General features: G+C 41.1%; 1 protein-coding gene across 1 annotated transcript; it reads right to left on the reverse strand.

Moving 5' to 3' along the window:
* Positions 1-1,222: 1,222 nt before the first annotated feature.
* Positions 1,223-10,982, reverse strand: LOC147140632 (kidney mitochondrial carrier protein 1-like). Its single transcript, XM_086043913.1, has 9 exons — positions 10,744-10,982; positions 10,490-10,637; positions 10,132-10,226; positions 9,882-9,967; positions 7,718-7,813; positions 7,243-7,367; positions 5,392-5,515; positions 3,319-3,399; positions 1,223-2,186 (listed from the first exon to the last, which is right to left on the reverse strand). The coding sequence occupies exons 1-9, from the start codon at positions 10,805-10,807 to the stop codon at positions 2,145-2,147; spliced, it is 861 nt and encodes a 286-aa protein (XP_085900039.1). The 5' UTR covers positions 10,808-10,982; the 3' UTR covers positions 1,223-2,144.
* Positions 10,983-26,608: the final 15,626 nt, after the last annotated feature.

The following is a 26,608-nucleotide window of genomic DNA, read 5'->3' on the forward strand; positions in this document are numbered from 1 at the left end:
CTACTATTATCAATCTTCATTAGCTGCCTGTGAATTTTGCTTACATGCTACACACGCCACATCTTGTGCGTCGTCTCCCCCCAGTCCGTGCTGTGCCTGGGTGTAATGTAAACATTTAAAAAAGTTGATTTTACTGCAGTCCCAAGATTTGGACGCCTATAGTGTCTCTCAGCTGTGAAACATATGATCTGTTGAGGATCACGCTGTGCCGAATAGCAATTTGCTGCAATAATGAGCAGGAGTGAGAACACATTTTCAGTGTTGATCCAAATGGAGCAACAAAACCCAATCCGTCTCGTTGTCTTTGTTTGGCCATATATTCCTCGATGTGTTGGAGTGCTCCGTATTTTCATGTGAGCAACGGCTGAAAAAACAAAAACAAAAGAGGGAGTAAAGGGCTTGGGGGTTTGGAGCAGAGCGTCGCCGCCTTATGCTTCTGACAAAAGCTCACTCTGATCCTTGGAACACAATAGCGCCAAATCCTGCACCCTTGGGCCAGGCAACAAATAATACCCATAATGCAGCATGTTGTGACTGCCGGAATCCCTCACGGCCAAACTTGTCCAGCTTGTAGAAGACTGTGTCTGCACCTTGATGCCAGCTAGGCCACAGTGCCAAAGCAGTGAAGGGGCCAAATCCTGGCCACCAGACCGTACTTGTGTTCCCTGGTTTCTACCACTATGTGCTTATTTTGTTCTCTCATTGAATAATGATGTGAGCTCGTTTTGTGTACTGCTAGGGATAGAATTGTTGTGTGGAAAAATTGCAATTCTTAAAGTGAGGTAAACTCTGGAATCCAGAAGCAATGCAGAAAGTGCAACTTGTGGTGGCTTACTTGAAGTTTTCACAATCAGTCCCGTGGTGACTCTCCCAAAATAAAGGAGCAAGGCACACAAACAACACGCCGTTCACTGCAATGTTTCCTACTGCGCTCCCTTGAGCTGTCAGCATCTAAACAGCTCTGATGGGGGAAAACTGGGAATTTACTCAGTGAAACAAGAACAATTACATGTTAGGCTGTCCTGAATAATTCATAGGCTGATGTTTTGTGGTATGCCGCGAGTTTGATAGAAGCCGGGCAATCCCTCAGCAACAACTGTGCTACATCTGAGGACTGAGGGTTTAACAAGGTTCCACAGCGACTGCAGTCATCTGGGTCAGAAGCTGAATGTAGCCACACAGCGCCATGCTGTGGTGAATAGCAGCATAGCAAAACAACAGCTTGGTCTTTTTTTCCCCCTTATTTTATTTCACACTTATAGCAATATTAAAAAGATACACAATGACATTTGCCTGTAATTTGGCTGTTCAGACAAAAAAGCCGGGAAGTATAAAATATTCAATCAATGGAAGCATCGTGCACAGAAAGTTTGACTCCACTGTAACAGGCATCACGTGCAGCAGTAGTAGTGCAAATAAGCAGTAAACCAATGACAAAATCCAAGCCGGTATGTAAAATGAAAATATACAAGGTTCTCTTAGCTGCCTGTTCAGCAACTCGTTCACATCTGTGAGAACAGAAATTACGTTAACAGCCTCAGGTTGCTTTTAAATAACTTATTACAACGCATATCAATGTCTTCTTGGCTTTCACTCAATTTAGAATTCTTAAAAAAAAAAAAAAAAAAAAGACAAGAGCCTTTGTGAAGTCTGTTGACAAACTGCAACATACTCTATTTAAGAAGGGAATGACTGCAGTGATTGTCAACTGCTCTCCAACTTGTGCAACATTCTCCATTGGCAAACTTGAAGGCACTCAATTTAGAGACCGCTTTGAAGTGGAGAGGCCTGCAAACCGAGCCTCAAATAAAAATGAATGAACAGAGAGGCCACTGCGGCATCCTGGGGGGTACATGAATCTCTCAGTCGAGTCAAAATGAAATGTTTGGCTTGACGAAGCATTTGGATGAGCTAAAATATCAGATTCAAGTACGTGCAAAAGTTCCGGCCATCTCCACAGCAGCAGGCCCGAAACCCAAAGCCCACACAAACACACGCATGACTTTCCCACCGCAAACGAGGGGCTCCATCAAAGCCCCGTTCACCGCATCAGTGGTTCTATCATGGATCCGTCCCAATGGCGAAAGTCGAGACATTCCCATCTCTCGAGTAGTGCTCGCTCGTCTTCACTCCGGTTGCGCCGCTCAGACGTTGATCTTCTTGAGCTGCTCGTATGTGAGGAAGAACTGGATGTGGAGTAAAGGAAGGAGGCAAGTCTTTTTATACTTCAGCACAAAGCCTCCCTTTTGTCACTGCTTCCGTAATCTCATTACACTTTTAGGCCTGGTTGGAGCTCAATGAGGAGAGGATATGTCGAATCTAACATTTTTGTGGTCTTGAATAAAATCTTGACATTTGCACAAAGGATTTTAAAGAGCTTCTCAACATTTTCCTTCTCCTCGCCAACCGTACTGTATTTTTCCTCCTTGCATAAGGCAGTCAGATGTTGTTGAGGTCACAGTCCAACAGGGTTTAAGTAACAGCCTTAGAATCAAATTCGACCACATAGCTGGGAATTAGCGTGTCGAGCCACCAGATACAGTGGAACCTTGAAGTAGAAAAAAAACAACCACCACAAAACGCATTTGAGTCCGATCTGTTTGTACTGTTAGACAAGATGAGTGAAGATGTAGACTGCATTGTTCTGATAAACTAGACTGCCTCCCGGTGGCCAAGGCAGGCACACCATAAGGAGCAGCACAATGAAATAAATTGTAGCATCAAATCATGATGCACAAACTGTTTAATTCTTTATATTGTCTTTGCATTCTATGTAATTATGTTATTGCTCTATTGTTTTTATGAAGTACCATATTATATATAGAGTGCTATTTTTCCTTGTTTTTTGGGGGAACGCTAGAAAAGATTAATGACATTTTCATTCAATTCAATGGTGAGAGATGATTTAAGTGTGTTTTGAGTTATGAGCTTGGTCACGAAACAAATTAAACTTGTATCTCAAGGCACCACTGTGCTTGTATGGCAATTAATTGCAAGTACAGTTGATGTAATGATGGTAACAGCTTGGCTGGTGGACCAAATGATTCCATACATGGTCTCAATGCAAAATTTAGTTTTGAGAAAAAAAAAACCACACATATATACACACACAATATATATAATCTATCGATATATCTCTCTATCTATCTATCTATCTATATATATATATACACACACACGCACCCACACACACAGACGACTATGGTCGAACTTCAAGGCTCCAGTGCTAAAAGCTTTTTCCAGATAATTTCTCCAGCTCCTAAAGACATTGCATCACATACATGCGAGTGCGGCGCTAATGAGATGTTTAAAGGATACGATGATGTTCCACGGGCCCAGGCGGAGCCAGTTGGGGAAGAAGCCCTTGTAGAGTGCCATGAAACCCTCCGAGCGCCACGTCTGGAAAAACAGGTTTAACACACACTTGGGCTCGTTATCTCTTCATCATTATTCAACAGACCTCTGGGTGCTTTTAGCAGGCAAATTGGTGTCACAAAGGTTTCAGCTAAATATTTAACATCACTGGAAGATATTTATCTTCAATCAGCAATGGAGTGAAATAAAGTTGGGCTGAAAAGAGATAGAGACAGTTGATAGATGGGTAGCATTTTGAGCCAGATATATCCTTGGACAAACCACAGTATATACAAGCCTCTAGCTGGTGTTGACTTAATCTATCCAGCTTCCGCTCACGTAGTTGTCCTACTGTCAACACACTCAGACGGCATAATGCTCTGAGAATGTCACACAGAGGAGGGGATTTGCAGCAAATACCAAAAGGTTCATAAATCATTCATCGTATGTGCAGTGTATGGTGTTTGGAAAATTCTGAAATATTTTAGTTACACTTCCGGGTTCATACCCGAGCTATTCAACTGCTCTTTCCTAACATGGTTCATACACATTTCAGCAGAGCTGGGCAATTGGACCTTTTTTGCCGGTCCGGCCGCGACCCTCCACCCTTGACCTGGGTACCCTTCCAGCCACGACCCCCCGCCCTTATTCATGAAAATAATTATCACCCCCCGCCCCGTTCCACCCCCCCGGCCCAAAAAAAAAAAAAAAAAAGTGATTGACGCCACCGCGGGAGAGATGCTAACGGCAGAGGCTTTTTAAGGATTATTAGCTGGCTAATTTACTATTTGAACCCGCTGCGGACACGCTTCAAAATGCGCCACTAGTACTTTACTACTTACCCAACTGCGTGTGCTTACTTCCATTGCGAGCCCCGGGGTTGGTTTTGTCGTATTGTATAATTATTTGGGTCTAGCATACGGCCAAAAGTCGCATTCAACAAGTTATTTATTTTCCACACTTCCCTTCGTTCACGGCCTTCAAAATAAAAGCATACCAGCAAACCACTATACACAGCAGGTTTGCAACGGCGTATTTCCGGAAGTTGAAGACGTCAGAAAAAGTGCATGAACTCCACCTTGATGTGGCAGCGTCATACTTGAGTGCTGCGCGCAACTTAATATACTCCCGGACACAAGTTGTTTTGAGTTAAGTTCCAAGTCGGGGGATGTCGCTTCAAAAAGACAGCGACAACAATGGATGTCGTGCCTGCTACAACCATAAAGGGACCGAGATGACTAGACTATGCATTTAATTTTATTGCCAAACTAGTTTGCTTTTGCAGCAGCAACGAGCTGCGTGCTGCATCCTCTCTCTCCTCTCCGTGTGGGAAACTGTACGTCATCGCAACATGTGACGTAATGGACCGATCAGAGCAGCAACAATTCCTGATGTGTGCGTGGCATGTGAGCAGACATGTCGCCAACAGCACAATGCGTCGGTCACGTGAATCAATGCGGCAGTTGTCATTCGTGCCGACGCGGGAGTAAAAAGAAGCCTAAAAAGAAGCTTTTCACCGAGTAGGCTGAGATGAAATTTGGCCGCCTCGCGACCACGTCAAACGCAGGAGGGCCGATTAGTGAGCCGGACTAAAATCCACTTCCGGCCATGCTTAGTCCAGCCATTTTTAAAAAAATTTGTCACCAAACGCCCCCCTACCCCAAAAATGAGCATCCGGCCGGGCCAGGGGGTCCGACCGGTCCGGCCCAGGGACGGACTGCCCAGCTCTGCATTTCAGATTACAAAATGTCACACTTTTTCCTAACCTAAATGCGAAGGGGATACACTGCATAAGGCCACACGAGATACTGGTCACCTTATACTCTCCCATTACACAAAATCCACACATTTTAGAGTGGCCTTTAATTTTCGCCAGCCTACGCCACACTTGCACAATATTCATGCTGTCTGAAGAGCATCTTGATATGCCACACCTGTGAAATTGAAATCGGCTCTTTGGATGCAGTCTTGGATGGAAAATGGGAGCAAAAACCCAAGTGCTGTGTTTAGAATTTTGTTGAGCGCAGATAGACTGACCTGCAATATACAGTCGAGTGTTCCCTGGTACAAAGATCCTCCTCTCTGATTCATCATCCGCGTCCGGACTACGTCCACCGGGTTGGAGGCCAACGCCCCGGCCAGGCCACATACGAAGCTGGACCTGCATGCCGCAAAGCCCAAGGTGTCAAAGTGCCATCTTGCCAGGATTTCTATGCATCTTTAGATCAGAGCTCAATTGCTACATGTTACAGAATATTTGAGAGTGAGTCCATCCAAAAGGTTTTTGATGGTACTGGGGTCGGGGCTTTCACACTGCTACACATCAAACTCATCCAAGCGCACCTTCATGCACTTTGCTTTGTGAACTGAGGCAAGGTCATGCTAGAACACACACAGCTTTTCCCAAACCGTTTTCGGCACGAGGGAAGCATAGAATTGTCTAAAACGTCTCGTTAATATTCTGAATCAAACAAGAAAACAAACTCTACTCCTACTATCATCCATATAGTATATTAAAATATACACCAACTCCAAACAACAACAATAAAACTACTGTTATCCCACCATTTGTGGGGACTTGTGCGTAATCGATGCCCTGCACTCCAAAGAAGGCTTAGAATTGCCTAAACATGCCACAAGATGGCGACACAGCCACTTTTCAGTTGGACAGAGCTTTGGCCTGAGCACATCAAAACCAAATATGCAAGTTTTTCTGCGAATAATGGTGGGTATGTTAGGAAAAATCTAAGAACATGCGAATTCATGTGTAGCCAATCACAAATACCGTATGTTGGGGAAACATCGGAGGGATTATCGGCCGGGTCAATTATAGGCGCCGATGTTCAGCATTTTAACTAAGGCTGTGTACCGGTACCTTTCACATTCCAACCGGTTTTGATCCGATTGTTGGTACCGGGGAATCGATACTGCTTTTCAACGGTACACAAATTTTGGGACTTTTATTCTGGTTTTTTTGTCATAGATGTTAATGTATTTGAAAAAGAAAAAACTCATCTTGATGTGGGCGCCGGGCAGAGGCAGGCGGCGGCGTCCTCCCTTTCAGCCCCGCACAGACTGCAGGGACATCGCCAGCCACTGTCCGAAACCAGCACTTTTTAATTTAAAAATTTTGAAAATCTGAAATGTTTTTCAATAAACATATGCTTTAAGACATTTCAACAAAGAGTTGGAGTTTGTATTTGTTTAAATTTTGGCGTCAACATTTTAAAAAGTTGGTCAATAAACATATGCTTTAGGACATTTCAACAAAGTTCGAGTTGGATTTTGTATTTGTTTAAATTTTGGCACCAACATTTGACCTATTACTGAAAATGAACATCGGCTCCAAATATTGCTTATCGGCCTCCGTGACTACGGTTCTAATAATCTGTATCGGCCCTGATAAAAACATTTCGGACTATCTCTAGCACACTGTACATATTGCTTTAAAACAAGCATTTTAAATGACAGGAATTGAATTCAAAACTGTTCAAAGAGTTTGCTTATGACAGAGCGACTTAACCACCAAGTAAAACACTTTCATTTGTCAAATACAAATTGTAATAATGATGGTTCCTCTCCCTTTGATTTGCAAAAGTTAAATGTGCCTAATGGTAAATTTGTCCAACCAAATATCCCAATAATAACACAGCGTTTCATCTAATAAGAACCAGAGCGCTAGGTTACAGCACTTTAAGGCCGTGTGCTGTAACGGAGGAGGCTGTTATGTCTCCATAACAGCCTGGAGACACACGTCTGCTCTTTATCTTGTTGCACCTTAAAAGAAAAGTATGTAGCTGTGCTTTGCAATTTCCTGTTCCTGATAACAATCAAGAGTGAGGCAGAGGCATGCTTTTTTGGGGGGGATCCATTTCAAGTCTCACTCACAAGAAATGCGTGTACACGTTGTCGCCCATGTGACCAGACATGATCAGATGCTTCTTGGTGATGTCATAGACAGGCAGCTCCACTCCGACCACAATGGCTGCTCGCTGAGCAGTTAGAGAGACACCCTGACAGACAATGAGAGGCAACGCTGAATACCCAAGTGTAAAGGTGATGATGAGGACCACAATATTTACAGCTATTCCCCAAATCATTTCATTTTTTAAGCTTTTCCACTCCAGGTAAATGGCATTGTATAGTGATGTGCCTAATTTATAAAGTATGATTCTATCCAATCCATAATAGCAAATATATTGTAGATGAAATCAGAAGAACATCTCATGTAAGTTTTTCCTGGTCAAAAAAGACGAGCTATTCAGTGATATAGCTATTTCCTGCAACTTGTGAGATCGCTGGATGCTCCGGAAGCTAAAAGTGAGGAATTGTTCCAAACAAAGCTATTTCAAGTGTGTTGTACCTTCCAAAGTCCCCTGGTCCCTTCCTGCTGATAGATGTCGATGAAGTTGCCCATCATACTTCCCTGGATCACCCTTCCTTGGGCTTGCATGCGGATCTGAGAGGGAACATACACAAATGTAAGGATGAGACCACAAAAGTCTTAGGTGTGGGGTAGAATACTTTTTCATCACAACACTGTACCGACTTTATTATATTTAAGTGAAGCAACTAGATTGGGATTGGATTTTAACAAAGCAGTGCCCACAGAGCTGGAGCAGACAGGGTAAGCTCCTGTTCTTTCTGGCTATGTACCCTCAAATCTTAATGTAGCTGCCCAGGTACGACAATTTGTACCAGGATTTGAAAGTGAAAACAAATCAATAGGGAGCACAGTCAACCCTGCACATTTGCGATTCCACATTAGGGAATTTGCCTCACATATTTCACATATTTTTGGGGGAACCTATCCGTCATTATTTGCTGAAAGACTAGCCTACTGGCTGTTTTTGTACTCTGACTAAAGCAATAAAAAGATCACATTGCAAGTTATTTGCTGCATGATTAAAAGCATGAAGAGAGCGCAGTTTAACACAAAATCATATTTAGACAGATATGCCTGTAAGTATTAATGCAGGCATTGATTATAAGGGTTGCTGCGCCATGTGCGTTCAAGTAGTATTGGGTCTGATAACAATCAAATCTTTGCTAATTTTCATGAGCCCATCTTTGGTGTGTCTCATTATATTTCAGCTTTGAGCTAGCAGCTTTCATTCCAGGAAATTATAGGCTTTGGTTTTCTTATTTAAATAGATCATGTTTAATTCTGTTTGTGTGTCAGTTTTACAGTTAACCTCAACCCCTGTAGATAACGTTCAGTGGAAGAGGGTGATTTAGTTGGTGCGATCAAGTTTTATGGTCGGGGGAGAAAGGCTAAAAGTTGGATGGCCTAAGTTTTGTTCCTGTTCCTTTTTCGATGGAAAAATCTTTAGCCTGAACTTGACTTGTTTTCTCTGCCTGCTGTTTACATTCTTACCTCCCGTCAGCCGCATGACCACTTGGCCCAATGTGCTGTGGTTAAAAACTGTACTCCAAAGCTGTTCTCCTGCATATTGGCATACTGTGCCTGATAACCCGTGATAATGACATCCAGTGGTGGTTTAGCGAGTGTACACTAACCGTATTCATGCACTCATATCATTTACAGAACACTAAATAAAGCTTTGGAAGGCTACCGTCTATTAATAAGCCACTAGTGAGGACTTGGTGGTACTATGACACCGGTTAGAGCACCGGAATGTCACACACGGGGCACTTGATAAGGCACGCTAGAACAATCTAACCCAATGAAAGAGGCATATAAAAAAGAAAAACAGCCAAGAATTATATTTTGATTATGTGTGTGTCACTGAGTGTGTGTGAACAAAGTTTTATGGGGAACATGCTTACATTTTGTTTATGGTACTTTTGATCTCACAATGGATTACCATATTTTCCAGACTACAAGCGGCTACTTTTTTTCTAGGTTTTGAACCATGCGGTTTATATAAAGATGCGGCTATTCTGTGAATTTTTCTTTCTAATTTTTCAACATAGGTACGGTTTATAACCTGGTGCGGCTTAGACTGTATATCGTTTTTTCATACATTTTTTAAAATAGAGTAGATGCGGGTTATAGTCCATAAAATAAGGTATATATTTTCTCAAAGGGTTTGAGTAAACTGATTTACTGCCTTGTCCATTTGGAAGAGCAGCTATAGTCCAATTGTGTGTTTTCTGCGCAGGAGAAAAATACATGGAATGCCGGGTAGGATTGTGTTTTGTCTTTAGTTATTTTTGACAGTTATGACATCTTCTACATTGCACAATGCCGGATTATGTAAGCATAACTACAATTTTTTTGTCCAGCTTGTTTCATAATGTCATTTATTAAACTATTTTTGTAATTCAACTCACTGTATTGTATATTTGATTGGCACATAACAAAAAAACAGACATGCAGCATGCAAAGAAGAGTTGTCAGAATGAAAGAGGTCTGCAAATAGCGCTTGATAGCAACTAGTTACTTTTAATTTTAAAACTAATCTGCAGAGGGACTTGAATCATGACCCTCCAGATTTAGTCCTTCACAGATGAGTCACTGCCACCCATATGACAACACCATCATAATTTGAGCTTTTAGCTACCTTCAGCACATCAGTAGGGTTGGCGATGGAGGAAGAGATGACTCCAGCAAGAATACCACACAGCACATTAGTCAACATTGTCTCATCTGAATGGAAGAGAGAAAAAAGACTGTCTTTATTTCTGAGAAGGCTGTGACAGTTCTCAGTTTATTTCCTCGCTTCAACGGATCTCTTGCCCCCTAACTTCAACAATACCACATGCATGCTTGTAAATTAAGTGTGCACATGACAGACAGAAAGTGCATCTCACCCTCAGGCCTTTCCACCAGTAATCTCTTGAAGCTCTGGTATGTGCCGATTTTAATGGTCCCATAGGATGCCTGGCGCAGCATGGCAGGAGCTATTCTGTAAAAGTCACATTTACATTACCTATGCTGGAATCACATGAATCGCTCAGTGATACAATAACGGAACACATGAACAAAACCGATTTGACGGATGCATAATGAACCATAGAGGCAAAAGGGGAGGGGAGGGGAGGGAAGAGGGATGTGAACATTACGAGGAAGTGATAGCATTTACAAGAAACACATCACATAAGGGGCACTGCTGAGAGATAGAAGGGAAAGAAAACAATATAAACACAAACACAAGTAAATAATACTTACCCTGAATACAGTGTCCGGACCCCCTCCTCTCGTGCTATCCTAACAATAGCGTGCAACATGCCTCGGTACCGGATCTCTCGGTATTTACTGTCGCCCACTTGACCCTGAACCTGAAGACGCGTCTTGGCTAGATCGATGGGGAATGTACCTGGAACACAGAGCGCGTCGTGGGTTCTTGTTAGCCTGTCCAAACATCAGCGAAGCGGTGAACCCCGCAACTGGGCCTCCTCGCGGCTTACACGTCACTCACTCACCACATTCCGCCGTCACGGAAGCGAGTCCGCCGTAAACAAAAGGCTTCCAATCGACGCCAGACATCTTTTTCAACTCTCGGTTACACCTTCGCCGAGTACAGGGTAGGAAATGGGAAGCTACAAGCTAATGAGGAGGGGAGGGGGGGGGAGTTGAATGTTTTCCGAATTCTGTAGCGTGCTGCACCTCTTCCCCACTATCAGACCTGTCTGCTTGTGTGCACTGCTCGAGGAACGAGACCACGCTTATCGCCCCCTACTGGCTACTACAACAGCACACGTATTTCCGCCCACTTGCGTTGCTAGGCAACCAAACCTTTTCGAGCGCAATGACTTTTTGGTAGCAAATTCTTAAAATAATAGTAAATGGTGAAGGTGTCAAAAGTACTCACATTATTGTAATAATAATAATAATAAAAATAACAATATAATCATAATAATTATTATGCATCAGAATTACTTAATTTACTTGATTTAAACTTCATCCCAACCCATGTTGCCATGTCATCAAGTGACTTCGGATCCATCATGCTTGTACATGTGTGTCATCCACACCGCTTATCCTACAGGGTCGCGGGGAGGTGCTGGAGCCTATCCCAGCTGACTATAGGCGAAAGGCAGACTAAACCCCGAACTGGTCACCAGCCAGTCTCAGGGCTCACACAGACACCGTTACTGAGGGGGAAGCGATCCCACGCCCCCTGCACACAACTCAGGCGTGTGTACCATTACACTATCAGTGACTATGCTTGCAAATATTCACTTATTCTCAGTCACTGGCTTTTTCCTACCATTGTCCTTGTTGCTTACAGTATATATTATTATGGTACAGTATATATTATTTGTATTACAATTGTTGGTATATAATTATTGCTGACATATACTGTATTTTGAAATCATGCAAACCACCATTTTGATAGTGATTATATGTAATGTATTGTACATTATTTTTTCTAATGTGTTATCTATATTAGTAGGACTTGTATAGATGTAACTTAATCATTAGGGAAGTGAAAGTCAGATTATATAGCTTGTAATATAAATGTGAGACGGGGGTGGGATTTAATAAAGTTTCTTCTTCTCACTCCTTTTTTAAGCAGCATGTGTAGAACGGTTGCAAATGGTGACCTTTTGTCTTGGCGACCTCTTGTTTTTTGTTTTGTTAATGAACGTCTTTTGTTGGCTTGCTCAAAAGCAATTAATTAATTAATTATCAATTATTATTAAAAATATTGCCTCTTATTTGACGTTGGTGGGTGCAGGACTCCAGTGATTGGATTTCTTTCCTGCAGATATATGAACAGGTTAATTCTCATGACAAACAAGATTACGGGAGCTGGTGCAGCCTCTTACAATTCCCCTTTCAAGTTTATGCCACTGAGTTGTGAAATGGGCAGTTTTGAACTATAGTTTTAATCCTCCAAAGTAATGTGTGGACAGTTACAAATGAGGTATAAAAATATGTACTTGAGACCTCTTCTTGGTCAGACACTTGACATACTGTCACTACGTTGGTTGCTCATCCTCTTTGTAATGATTTAATAATAAAACCATGCACATTACTTTGTCTTCATAGATATATTCCAGGTATTCTCTACAACAGATCCAATATTTCTCCACCTGTTAAAGAAGAAAAAGTCATGTTTTCAATTCCTTTTGATGCAAAGTTAATTTACGAAACATAAAGCAGTAACAGAATCAATTTAATTAACGAGTAAAAGAAGAAGAGTTTTGGACTAAACAACATTAACTTAACTATTTCTATGCCAATATGGGAAGCAGGGATTGTAATTACATCTTTTAGCCACAAGAGAGCAATACCACACAGCAGCAATAGACCGACTACGTCCCATGGCACGTTATATAAAAAGGCCGATTTGATGGTGATCACTGACCACCAGATTGACGCTCATTATCTTTATCTATTTGTCTGTTTTAATGAGAACACACCTACGCACACACACGCACACAGTAGGAGGAGGGGTCTATCTATCTAATTATGAATTATGTATGTGTTTGTCATACACACATACAGGTGGTAGGTTGTAGGATTTGATTTTGTGTTGCTTGGCATGTGTGTCCAATGCTTGTCTACATAGATTTTCACAAAGAATAAATTGGCGCCGTTAATACCACAATTCCATCTTATCTGTTTTCCATCACATTCGTCCTCCCACTTTCAGCCTCTGGGAAGAAAAGTTTCCATTTCCATGACTGGTAAGCGTTTGTCTACAGCATATTTATTAATATCATATGCTTGTTGAATTGTCTGATTAATGGGTCTGCAATGGGTCAGTAACCTCAGCATTGCCATCAGTACATTATTAATGACCAAGGAGAAACAGGAGGTTTGTATATCACTGTGCACATCAATGCGATTCTGTGTGTGCCATGAGCACGGACGACTGCATCACACCACATCGACAAAACGGATGGAGATGGATGGAAATATAGCAGATTTATCTGAAACAAGCAGGGGGAGGTAAAGTGCTGCTGAAATTGCCCACATTCAATGTGACAATTCATCAAGAGCAGCCTGAGAACACACCTGTGATCAGGAGGGGATATATTTGTTTGCAGCAAAATAAACAGAGGTTTCAGTTGTTTTTAGCTATTGGAACAGAAGCCTGCTATGCTTTCCTGTGGGTTAGCTTTGAGACACAAAGCAGTCTTTAAGAAATGCTACACATGCTTCCATAGTGTAGAGAGACATACATTGCAGTGTTGCCATTATGTTGTATACACATTTCTACACCATGTACCCAAAGTATGATGATAGTGTGTAATGTGTATATTGTACAGTCTTTGTCCATAAACGCCCTTCCTTCCTATATATGTAAAAGTATTATTTACAGTAGTCTGTACTACTATACCAATGGAGCGCCATCCAAATCTGTTTTAAATACTGTACTTGGCAACCTGTTGAAGATGATTTCGATTATTTTTATTAGGATTTTTTTTTTTTTACAGGAATGATAGATGTGAAAATGAATACAACCCACAGAGCTTATCTCTGTTATGTGAGGTTAACCGGCTCCATTTATGAGCTTTGGAGTTGGCGGTCAATAAATTTAAGATAGCCATCTCATCTGCGCATGATTTCTTGCTGAGTAAAACACCGCAGTAAGAGATGGATTATTAATGTGTGACGAAAATGTGAAACTATTTCTTTAAGCTTCTGAAGTGGGACTGCATAGTTTGACGTCATGGGAGGAAGGGGTGTGTGTATTAATGCTGCCACTGGCTTTTCATGCTGAAGGGTTTAAACGCCCACTCATGTCCTAGTTAGGGTACATCACGACTCGTGCTTTGCTTTTTTCCCTCCTTCTCCTGGATCAACATACTGTACCATAGATTTGATTTTCAGAGAAACACTATTGGAAATCCACATTTCAAATTATTTATGAAACACGATAAAGGGATTACATGAATAAATCAGGCAGCATTTATATGCAGTACAGTATTTGCCTATGCTATTAATTTGATTTCCCCTATATTGTAGCCATACACACCGGTGTTATGTTGGCCCCTCTCTTCGCAGTGGAGTATTTTTACCCCATCCTCAGGGCAACAATGAACTTAATGGAAAGCGAAGGCTTGTCCACAATAGTTAATGTGTGTCTTAGTGTGTGCCTGTCCTAGTTGTTTACCATGCCCCCTCTCACTCTGCTGTGCTCCCCCTCAACCCTCCCACAGCTCCGAGAACATGGACTCATTGCTGTTGATGCAATTTGCTGCATTCTGATTGGCTGCATGTAAATGGCCGCCTGCCAGTTTCGCCCGCATTCAGATTGGATGATGAGCATGACGTCGGTGAGGTAGTTACACAAACACTAGCACGCTGCTTTTTTGCCATGTGGGAAAGAATTAATTCTATACCCCAAATAAATTATTTTAAGACGTCATAACAAGTACCATTAGTCATGTGTCTTTAATATACTTTTGCATTCCAGTGCACTTGTGCAGATCATTACTTGTCCTTTACTCAGGCATACAGGAGTGTGCGTACGTGTGCGTGTGTACGTGCGTGTCTGCGTGTGTGTCTTGTCCACTAAGCATCCAGACCCTCAAGGTTCCTTTCCTGTCAGCAACATTTTACAAGGTCTGAGAAAGCGGTTTACATGAAGAAAATGTAAGACACAAACATCATAAGAAATCTACTGAGGCCTTCACTCTAAGAAAAGCTGACATGCTCGATTTCATCTGGTTTTAATCCTTAGATATTGTTTATTTTCCACTGATTTCCTCATCATAATTGTCTATATAAATTATGAGAGACAGGTCATTTCAAAATGCATCACTAGCCTGTCCTACACGCCACTTGGTTAATATTTTGGAGACAAGGTTACGTGTATTTGTTATGTTTTACACCACTTAATTGCTAAAAACAACTTGAGGCGTTTGTTTTTCACAGGTTATGTCTGTGCTATATAACCTCAGTCACTGAAATGTCAGCTCAGGTAGCTTTTATTGTTTCAAGACTCATCCATGTCCCTTCAAAAAATTCCAGGTGCATGTTTTCGTGTGAATCTGTGCAAATGTGGTGGAATCATCTGGACAGTTCTCAGGACTTTTTCAAGCTTGAACACGGCAACCGCTGTCTTATAAAAAAAAATGCACACATTTATGGCATGTATAGTTTCACTCTTACAAAATTCCCACCACTCCCACTGTTGTACTTGAACAAACACACAGCTAACTCTAAAATCCATTTAATGTGGAAATCAACCCAAACATTTTTTTTCTTCAAGAATATGTTCCCAGCAGGCCCACTAGTTGAAACACGGCAATCTGGTTAATATTGCGTGTGTGGAATAAGAGTTATTTCACCCGTTTTTAGCTATCTCCGGGGGCGGTTGTGACCAATTCCGGCTCAGCTTCAGAAAACAGGTCAGCCGTGATTGGTCGTTACCTGAGCCCTAAGCAGTTGTGATGTCATTTTCAGTTGACAGAAGTGACAAAATGGCCGCCTCCAGAGATGGCTAAAAACGGGTGAATTAACTCTTATTCCACACACGCAATATTTATCAGAAGGCCTTGGGTTGACTTCCCCTTTATCACAAAGGAACTGCCTCAGTATGCGCAAACTTTGCAGAACCACTTAAGTCATTTTTGTATATTTTGGGTCACGTCATCAAATTTCAGAGTGAAAGAATGACATTTAGGTTTAACTTTATTGCTGACAAATGTCAAATGGCTCAAATTTTACCGTAACTACAGCATGTGATTGTTGGAAGAGTTTTTGTTTTGCCTAAACTGGAAAAGAAAAAGCATCTGAGTGGCTAGTGTGAGTGCCCTAGTGACGCTGGCAGACAGGATGTGAAGTGGAATCAGGAAAGTGACATCTGCTTGATGCCGAGATAATGTGTGAAAAATCTAGCGTTTAGACCTTGAGGTGTCATATTATGTCATTGGATTTGTTCCTGACCAAATCTGTTGAAGGTTCACATTTAGGCACCACTTTACAAATAAGCTACCCTCACAAAGGCATCATATTTTTCCACCTGGGGGGGCAGCTGTGTATTCAAGGTGAAGTGGACAGCTCACCCGGTGATTAACATAAATGTCTACCGTGGCGAAATGCAGATTGACTGTGTGATAAACAGTTGTTGTGAGCAACTAAAATGACTTCCTAACAAAGGAGTAAAGCAGCGTAGCTAAAAGTGGGTTCATCACACGTGCAAGGTGTCACTTGTGAAATTTTTATCTACTAATGATTGATCGCATTTAAGTCTGAACAGTGTTAACAAAGTCATGAATTAAACAATGTCTTAACAGTTTCTAAACACCGAGTACAGGTATCCTTGCTGTAAAGTCATATTCCAAGTGAGAGCAAGTTTTTGTCATTATTGGAAAATGACGTTAATTTAGAAATGATGTGGGAGGACCTATGTGATGGAAGTACACAAATGAGAATCATTTTTGACGGACTAATACAGTGACAAACTTGTGATGCCGCATTCTTGTTCTCATTTACTCAGAATGTGTTTTTTTTCCTCCAGGAGCAGAAACGCTTTTAATTAACGCCGGTTCCAATCTCATAGCTGTTACTTGGGATCAAATGGTTGCTTTTGTTGTTATTTGTTAGCTGTGCGCTGTAAATGCAATGCCTGATGTGTTTGTTCATTACAAATGATTTTACCTTGATGTGGATGAAGATATTGGTAGTAAAATTATAATTGCAATGTGCATATTGAAAAACTGTTTGAAGGAGTGATGTGATATATTTTCCCACTGTGTTATCCTCAACCGTACATTTAATTTGCCTTCATTTAATGCCGGTGACAAGAAGGGAATTAAAATCAAACTGCATACAACATTTGTCAGTGTATCTATTGTAATGTTTTATAGACTTGTACGCTGTCTTTTTCTTTTCAAGCAACAACTCCCTTAGTACATGTGCATCTCTAACAATAACCCTTTGCACATTTAGGTCTCTATAACATTTATTATAACAATTAACCCAAGACATGTACAGTATGTGTTGTCTCCGTTGCCCTTCACTTTCCTCTGTAATGCTTTAATGGATCCATCCATCCTCTATTTATGAATTTGTTTTTTCACTCTCTCTCACTTACACTTTCTCCTTCTCCTTCCATCTGTTTGGCTCATGGGCAATTACACAGACAAATGCAGTTTGTTTTCCACTCTGAATGAAAGGAAATGAATAGATTTATCAGGCCATTACATTTTTAGTTTGAGGTCACTTGCTGTATTATATTATCCATGTGAAAAGGGGGACGTCACAGTGTCACTCCTTCAATTTGCACAGTACATTAGCCATGCAGATTTATGTAAATTCCTTCCATCCCAGTGTTTGGTTCTGGAGGACCGCAGCTTTACGCTTCCCTCAAAGCAGATACGAAGCTTATCGGGGAAATTTGCGAAGCTTGACAAAAAAAGCAACGGAATGGGGACGAGAGAGGAGCGGCTTTCTGTCATCGGCTGACGTAGTCGATTTGATGGTCGTCAGACATACGTAAGACACCCACACACACTTTTCAGGCGGTGGCACGTATAAGCAGCCGGAACGCGGACGCCCTGCTTTCTGCCTCCCGAAGGGCAAACCAAGGACAAGACCAACATTGCTATTCATCAAAAGTAGTACAGAATATTGGAGTTGTGGGCGACTTTAGATCACAGTATGTTTATGTATATGCTATTGCATATTGTAATGCAAATTATCCAGCATGTGTTCTTCGTTTCCAATGGAACACAACTTTATATTTTGTTAAGATTTTAGCTACTTTAAATGCATTCAAAATAAGATCGCAAATGGTGTTCATTTTCAATTATAATCTGGAGTATGTGTTTGCGTGTAGGCGCGTTTGCATCCGTGCGTGTGTGAGTGTGCATGTGTGTGAACATGCTGTTTATTGATTAGCTGCCATTTCTCCGAGCCAGCCCGCAGCATTACACACACTGAATGGAACACACGTTTCCATGCGTGAGGTTTTAGGACGTGTCAGGTCTGCTGTCAAGCCAATGACGGGCATCTCACACACACCCCTCAACTTTTAACTCTCGCCCCACCCCAAAACAAAAATCCTTCCCTCCCCCAAACAGACCCTTATCCCACATTGCCTTCCATTGTGTTTTACTTTAACTCGATTCCCTGCGGGGAGAAACTCTTATCATCCCCAACCAGATGCACCAGTGCGTGTGTATGTGTGCGTGCGTGCGTGCCCGTGTGTGTCAATGTTAATCCTCTCCTATTGGCTCAGCAGTAGCACGTTTTAGTGTAGGTGATGACTTGATATTTCATTTCCTTGAAATATCAGAATTTCATACAGCATTTCAAGATGTTTTTCTTAATGCCACACCTCTAATGAGGTAAAATCCCACCTTGCGCTGCATTCCAAAATGATATGCTTGATGTGGTGTCACTGAGCTTGTCAAAGATTGTTCATGTCAGTTCAGCTCAAATGACAAAACAGATGTCTCTTTTCATTGAATCTGCTTATATTACTAAAACCATTCCTGTACTGATTCCATTTATTCCGTGAGTGAGTTCATGTGTGCGTGTGTCAAAAAATCTGCACTTCATTGATTGCACGACTTCAAGTGACCATTGATGGTTTCCCTTGCCAACAGAAGTGAACAACCATTGGCTGCAAATCGAGACCACTGGAACATTTAGTGGTTCTGTGTGTGTGTGCGTGAGTGGGTGTGGGTGTGTGTGTGCGTGTGTGTGTGTGTGTGTGTGTGTGTGTGCGTGTGCATGTGTGTCTATCCAGCAATATGCCAAAACTGAGCAAAACGAAAAACTCTCCTCTATCTAGTTGCCATAGTAACTGGCAATTCACAGCATCTGGCAAATTATAGGGCCGTGTTGAAGGGCGAGAGAGTGTGCGTGTATACGCGTGTGTGAATTTGTGTGTGTGTGTATGAAGGAGACTGCAAACCCCTCCCGCATACAAAATGTGTTCTTCAGGTGCACAAGAAGCAGAAAAAAAATCATCATTATTTTCCAGCCATTCGATCTCGGGTAATACAGACACACACATGCACACAAATCCAGGGAATTTGGCTTGTTTTTTAATTATTATTATGTTGAAACAAAAATAAGGCTGATAGCCATGAAGTCCTCCCAGGGGCAACCTCTGCTACACGTATGTTTTATGACACTGTATGGGAGTGAGTGATGAAACGTCAGTGACCTTGAAACAACCTCTGGTCATCAGAGATGTAGTTTGTGTATATATAAGGGACGGAACGTGAATTTGGATTGACACAATCCATCAGTGGAAGACACTGGGGAGGTACATAGTCAATTTATATGATCTTGTATCTTGTCCTTAAAAGATAGAAACACGCATTCAGCAGGATATTATGTGCACCTGCATAATCTCTGTAACAATAAAATCTACCTTTGAAAAAATAATTTCATCGGCACAGCCAGAGAGGTATTCATTTTGCAATGCAAATTATTCCTCTTACACTGGTGTCAATCTGCTGCACTTAATTGGTGTTTTTAATATGTTGCAGCTCTCTTAGCTAAATGAGGAACACACACACATACAAAAACATTTCATATAAATTACAACATAAATGTAAAATTATGATAGCTGCGCCCATTGTCTCAGTAATTGCAGACCAGCAAGGTGATTCCCACTTGGGTGGCATATCTCTTGAGGAAGAACCAATTAAATTTTGGTGCAAACTGAGTCACACCAGAATACAAATAGTTCCATCCGGATAATCCTTTATGAAGAAGGAAGTAGGCTGCTAACTAGAAAAGAGACATAAAAAGGAATGTATTTTATCTTTTTGCAGTCTGAGTCACAATGGAAGCCTTCCACTTTGTGTTAGCCAGCCTGCGCCTCGAATGTTGCGCAATGTTCTGCACAGGTCAAGTGGTTGTTGATCTAGTATTCGATGAACCTGATGAGTGAATCTTTTGAGAGATTTGCGTTGGTGTAAAACACCTACTGTTACTGTTTCGTACAGACGTGAGACTTTTGGTACATTTCAATCTTGTTTCACAGATTTTACTAACATACTGTTTAACCAGCTGTGTGTGACATACTTTTGATTTGCCTACTTTGTCAACCAACATTTACTAATATATAGTGAGGTTGTACAGTATGTAATAGGCAAGTATTAAAAATTACACCTCTAAATTTCTACAAAGGTTCCAACCACTGCATTTAGAGTGCTCATCAGATTTATTACACCACCTGTCATAAGAGGAGGATTATTCTTCATCATTGTGGGCCCTCAACCTTTCCAAACTGAATTAAACTTTTTTAACGCCCAAATTTCAGTCATCTCACTGGGATTCTCAAAGTGAGAAATTAATCAAGCATACCATTCAACCACTAATACAATTCTTTTTTTTGTTCAGAAATGCATATACAGAATATTGTATGTTGTTGAGATGTTTTCACATCGGGGTTGCACCAGCAAGTCACTGGCATGAGTTTTTTGACACATTTTTTATTCTGAGCTTCCTAACACAGTCCATTCTTTTTTTTCCCCATGGCTTGGGACCAGCAGTGGCCGGGTATTGGGGCACTGGCCGGGAATGACACCCATGATGTCTATGTGAAGAGCAACAGCATGTCGTGTACCACTTCACTATAGTGGTGCATAATCTAATGTGATTTGAATTAAATAAAAAACTATATTGTGTCTTTTTTTTTTTTTTCAATTTTTATGTAAAACGGTCAATTTGGAAATGTATAAACATATTTTAGAATTAGAATAGAATTGCTGTTAATTTAGGGAAATTTGACAAACCTTACATTGGGTCTAATAAATGTGTTAAAAACTGTATAATCATCAGCATATTGTGTGAGACCAGCTCAGCACATTAAAAAATGAATTCTGCCCATGTTCTTATCTTTTCTTTGGTTTCTTGTGGTTTATAGTGGCATGAATCACAAGCAAAGTGACGAACGCACAGGTTAAGATAATGAATACAAACTGAAGTCGTTTTAAGGGATTCGCATCACAATAATAGCCCTTGTTTCACTCACCTGACTTGGTGGGTACCGACTTGCTGGTAGCTGGGGATTTTGAGCAGATCAGGCCACTTGTACCCAATGTAGCTTTTGGATATTCTCATTCATCAAGATCATTTCTTTTTCAGCGCTGAATCGATCATAACTCTGCTCTGTTTGTTTTAGCGTAGGCCTATGTTTAGCCTCTCATCCGAGAAGGCTTCGTTAGTTCATGCAACAAGGCCTCATGTGTTTCCACTGTATACATCTTAAATCGGGTCAATTAATTATTTAATTCATTGAGGGCGACTCGCAACTGGTTAGCACGTCCGCCTCCTGTTTCCTCCCACATTCCAAAAACATGCATGGTAAGTTGATTGGACACTCTAAATTGCCCCTAGGTGTGATTGTGAGTGCGGATGTTTGTCTCTGTGTGCCCTGCGATTGGCTGGCAACCAATTCAGGGTGTCCCCCGCCTACTGCCCCAAGACAGCTGGGATAGGCTCCAGCACGCCCCGCGACCCTTGTGAGGATAAGCGGTACAGATAATGGATGGATGGATGGAGGGCGATTCGAGTTTAATGCCTGCACTAATCTCGAGTGCCTCTAGGGGCACCGCATCAGTTTTGGGATTATATTTCATAGGGTAGCCAATGAAAAACCTCTTTAACAGTCTTTTCATGGGAAGGATGCTACGTTTGGAGAGTTTTAAGTTAGTTTTACAGCATAGAGGTTAATAACTTTGATTGAAACACACACACAGTACACCATCAAGTTCTTATATGTGCATGTTTCTTTTCTAACCTATGTGGGAATTTAAAAAGGTACGACACAAAGAAAAGAAACTATGGGGACAAAAGTAGCAAAGAATGAGTACTCAATAGGATAAAATAAAGCAAAATAATAAAATAAACTAAAAATGAACGCATGAGGTAATGGAATTTTTGAAGACGTTGGTGACACCCGGACTTCTCATTGGGTAATACTGTTGACTTTGGACACAGGTATCGGGGTTAAAATCCTGGTCTTTGGTTTAATCTCCATCAGATAAAATGAATGGGTTCCATCTTGTTAGGCAGCTTCTCCATTTCTGCCATGTTTATAGTGTAGGTCTGCGGTAGCCTTGTCAGTTTGTGGTCTTTTGGAAGTGGATTCTTGGCCAAATGGCTTGCAGTGAGGCTGTTGGGTGTTTCAATCATACTTCAAAGTGAGTACGGATGCAGCGTTTCTTTGCAATTAATTTTAGCCCATTTTTCTTATAGTTCACTGCCTGGTCGTGATGATTAACTCACATTAATATAAAATTTAAATATTGTGGGTTTTCTGTGGAAATTATTCCTTACTGATTTCATTTTGGAAATAGTCAATTGCATTGCATACTGATATGATATAAAACTGGGTAACAGTAGGGCATGTCGCTGTCTAGACTTTCGTATATTTGTCTCTTGATGTGACCTGCAACTGACTGGCGACCAATCCTGGGTGTGGACCAGCTTTCGCCTGCAGTAAGCTGGGATAGGCTACAGCCCATTGGCTCCCTGAACAGGATAAGCGGTACAGAAAATATATTATGGATAGAATTTAAACAGCTTGTGGATCAACTTGCGTCTCAAAATGGATTGTGTTCGACTTTAGAGATTCCACTGTACTGCTCTATCAACCCAAAGTCAGTGTCAATTATTTGCTTTTCGCTCCATTCAACTTGTTTCTCTTCTAAAAAAAAAAGAAAAAAGAAAAAAAAGCTTACCGGGCAGTTTGCTCTCACGGATAAATGTGTACTAAAAAAGACAACAAGGAGGCACACAGTGCCAACACTTCTATTGGGGAAAAACAGGAATTGAGCCTTGCCAAGTGTTTCTATAAATCATTGTTAAATGGTTTGTGCTTAAGGTTTAACCACTCCCCATTAAAGAGTCTTGTATGGCTGTCAGCAAGTTCTTTGTTAGAGGCATGGTGCTATTTATATACAGAATATGTATATGTACATGTACGTACATGACAGCATATTTTCTTTCACAGTTTAGTATAATATTCTTGCAAACTAATTTACCCCCTTCAAGTTGCACTAGCCTTTGACATATCTGTTATTATACTTTTAATTAAGCAAGAGATGGCAACAACCTGAAAAGGAGACAAAAAGAGGGCTGCCTATTGGAGAAATCGGATGTAAACAGAAGGATGAGGAAGTAAAGTCACACAGAGAGGAAAGAGAAAGATGGATGGAAGTGTTTATGTGTGAGAGAGATTCATCCTATACACAGAGAGAGAGAGAAGGGTGCGTGTGAGGGCACTATTAAATTCCTGTACTATAAATCTCTGACAGTGCATGTGTGTGTGGAGATAACAGAGGGATGTCTCTCTCCATTCTGCCTCTGTCACAATGATGTATGCGCTCCTTTCTTCTTCCCGGTGAAATATTAAAAGGCGTCTGCCCGTGTGTGTGATGCCGGCCAACATGTTTGGTTATTCCTCACCTCTTATCAGCGCTCACATTTTCAAGGTGGTGACTTGGCCACCCAGGAAAAAGAGACACAATGGCAAAGGGGCAGTCACAGATGACGAAGCCGCTAGACAACATTGGACACGAAGTCACAGATGAGGGAGGAAGTGTCAGGGGCTGCCAGCTTCCTTGATGGATGGCTACCTGCTTGATGGATTTGATTGATTACAGAATGGCGAACATGTTGCCACACTGTGTTCTTCATTCAGCTGACAGCATTTTCTTTATGGCATCTTGTGTTATGGTATCATAATCATGGCCTTGCGCCTGGGGAATAAATCTTTATAATTTGCTCCCCGCACAGCACGTGACACACCGGAAGAAGCAGCTGTGCTGTTGCGCCTCTCTCGGCCCTGTCGTGTCCTTCAAGCCTCAACCGTCACTCAAATGGCGTTAATATTGCCTTCAAGGAAAAGGGAGTATGAGATCGGGGGTCGTTAGTCACACTTCTGCCAAAAAGTAAAGTTGAGTTCATCTTGCCAGGGCACCGTTTGGAATAGCAAATTCCTGCTCCGGTTTGTGAAGGTGTCATCCCAAGAGTGATTATACCACATCACCAAAATGAGTCAACAAAAACAAATATGTGACTTGGCACAGTGGTGCATGCTAACAAATAATATCTGTAAATAAGAAACACAAATGTCTTGCTTAAGAATGGCTGTTATGAGCCAATGTATTTAAAACAAAAGGGAAAAAGCTTGTTTAGGGCCCAAATGTATCCATACCGAATCTTGGGGCTAAAAATAGCTCATAGTAAATATTATTAATAGCCATGCCCACAACGGTATTTTAAGAGTTTCTAAAAGTAAAGATTAAAAATATTTATGTGAGAAAAAGGACAAAAGACATTTGCTACAAAATAAAATTACATTTTAAATTAAATAAAACAATTAAAACTCTACCAGGATTAATGTTTTTGCACAACAAACAATAGTAACAAAGTAAATCAAAATGTGACCATATTTGTGGCAAATGATTTGAGTATGATTTTTTATTAATTATTTTTTTGTTTTGTCTATACGTGCTCTGCAATTGGCTTGCAACCAGTTCTGGGTGGACACATTCTTGAGTATCTTCTATCGTCTACAATTACAGCCATCCCTTTTCTATAATGCTTGTCCTCATTTTGCTCATGGGTGAGCTGGAGCTGGGATACAACCTTGAATGGTCACCAGCCAATCGCAGGGCACATGCAGGAAAACAATTCACACTCACATTCACACCGATGGACACTTTAGAGCAGGGGTGTCCACCTCCGGTCCTCGAGGGCCCCCGTCCGGCATGTTTTAGATGTTTCCCTCCTCCAACACACCTGATTCAAATGATCAGCTCATAAATAAGCTTTGAGAAGCCTGATAACGATTCTGATCGTTTCAATGAATTGTGTTGGAAGAGGGAGACATCTAAAACATGCTGAACCAATGAACCTAACACACATGTCCTTTAATATGGACATTATATTTAGGATGTAGCCATACTAGGCAATTTGTTCTGGGCAATTAAAAAATAAAATCCAAATACTTGTATAATCTAAATACTAGATTCTTGAGTTTTGTGTAATCCTGCTGCCTATTTAACCGACCAAACAAACAAACAACAAATCAAACAACCAATGGTGAATAAACTGTATGCTCTTCTAAAATTTGAAGGTAATGGGATAATTATACACAATTACTGACTAATGGGCCTAGTAACCAATCACATTCGCCTTCTATAAATGTTTTCTTCTCTTGTGGGAGAGCAAGCTGAGAAGATGGAGGCAGAAAGAGCAGGAAGCAAAGGCCCAGCTGCAGGCAAAGATGTTGAGGCAGATGAATGGGATGAAAGGAAGGAATGAAATGAAAAAGCATCTAAGAAGGATGATCCGAGGGCAGCACGGGTGGCGGGAGGACAGATGAAGAATGAAGAAATTCACAGATGATGAGTGAGGAAATGAGGAATGTGCTGAGGAAAAGACAGATGGGCTTGCTCCATTATTTTCAAAGTTGTGTGGCAGAGAAACTGAACGGTTAAGTGAAAGGGCACTTATAAAGCCAAATGTAATGTTTACAAAGAGTCCATTGGCGGATATTTTCCTGTCAAACAGATTTTAAATGAAAGTAGCTAGCCATCGATCATGACAAATAATTATGTGTTTAATAGTAAAGCTTTATGAGGCATATGAGGTCAATTCCTTACGCACATTTCTTTCTTTCAAGGCGCGGCAAATGTCCTGTCTAGGCTTCTGACATACCCACTTGTGTAACCGGTGAAAACACGAGCAGCTACCGAAGCTTGTGTGACCCATTGAATGTGAGGATGCCAGCAAATCCCAGATTGTGGACTTTTCCAGAGACGTGAATTCCATAGAGATCAATTTGGAATACATTGTTACAGCTCTAGCTGTTATAAAATGCACTATATAAATAAAATTGTATTATATTGTATTTTTGTACTTAATATTGTGTATTTCACACTTTAAATATGAAACTGACTTGTGAATGGATACGGAAGCTACTGATAGTGGCTCATCTAACGGGGTACTTTGAATGAGCATGTGAATTTGCATTCTGAATTGAATAAATACAATAAAAGTAATTTAATCCGAGTACTGTGCTCGTGACTGAATGTATATTTGGAGCTGTTGCATTAGTTGAAAACCAGAGTAAGCTGGCTGTTGATGAAACTTTGCCTTCCCATTGCACACACGAGCGCCATTTCAATGGATTTCATTACTGGCACATGTCAAATTAAAACAAATGATTCCATATCCAACTCACCATTTCCACCATAACAATGACTGCAATTTTTGTAAGATACACTTTCAGACAAACTCCAAGCCACCAACACCAGTCAGCAGCCGCTCGGTCACGCGGCCGACCCCAGTGAAGCACGGATGCAGTTAATTGCATCAAAACGTGCAATATGATGTTTCACGTTCAAT

Source organism: Filicampus tigris, chromosome 10, assembly GCF_054856515.1.
Source record: "Filicampus tigris isolate MCC_2025a chromosome 10, RoL_Ftig_1.0, whole genome shotgun sequence".
Taxonomy (NCBI): domain Eukaryota; kingdom Metazoa; phylum Chordata; class Actinopteri; order Syngnathiformes; family Syngnathidae; genus Filicampus; species Filicampus tigris.

Bases quoted from the DNA above. Each gene is read 5' to 3' on its own strand.
- LOC147140632 (XM_086043913.1), bottom strand. From the start codon at position 10,807: ATGTCTGGCGTCGATTGGAAGCCTTTTGTTTACGGCGGACTCGCTTCC. The intron at 7,368-7,717 runs GTACAACACACT...ATTGTCTGTCAG, and splicing joins GGACCAGGGGACTTTGGAAG to GGTGTCTCTCTAACTGCTCA. The intron at 5,516-7,242 runs GTGAGTGAGACT...TGCGGCATGCAG, and splicing joins AACGTGTACACGCATTTCTT to GTCCAGCTTCGTATGTGGCC.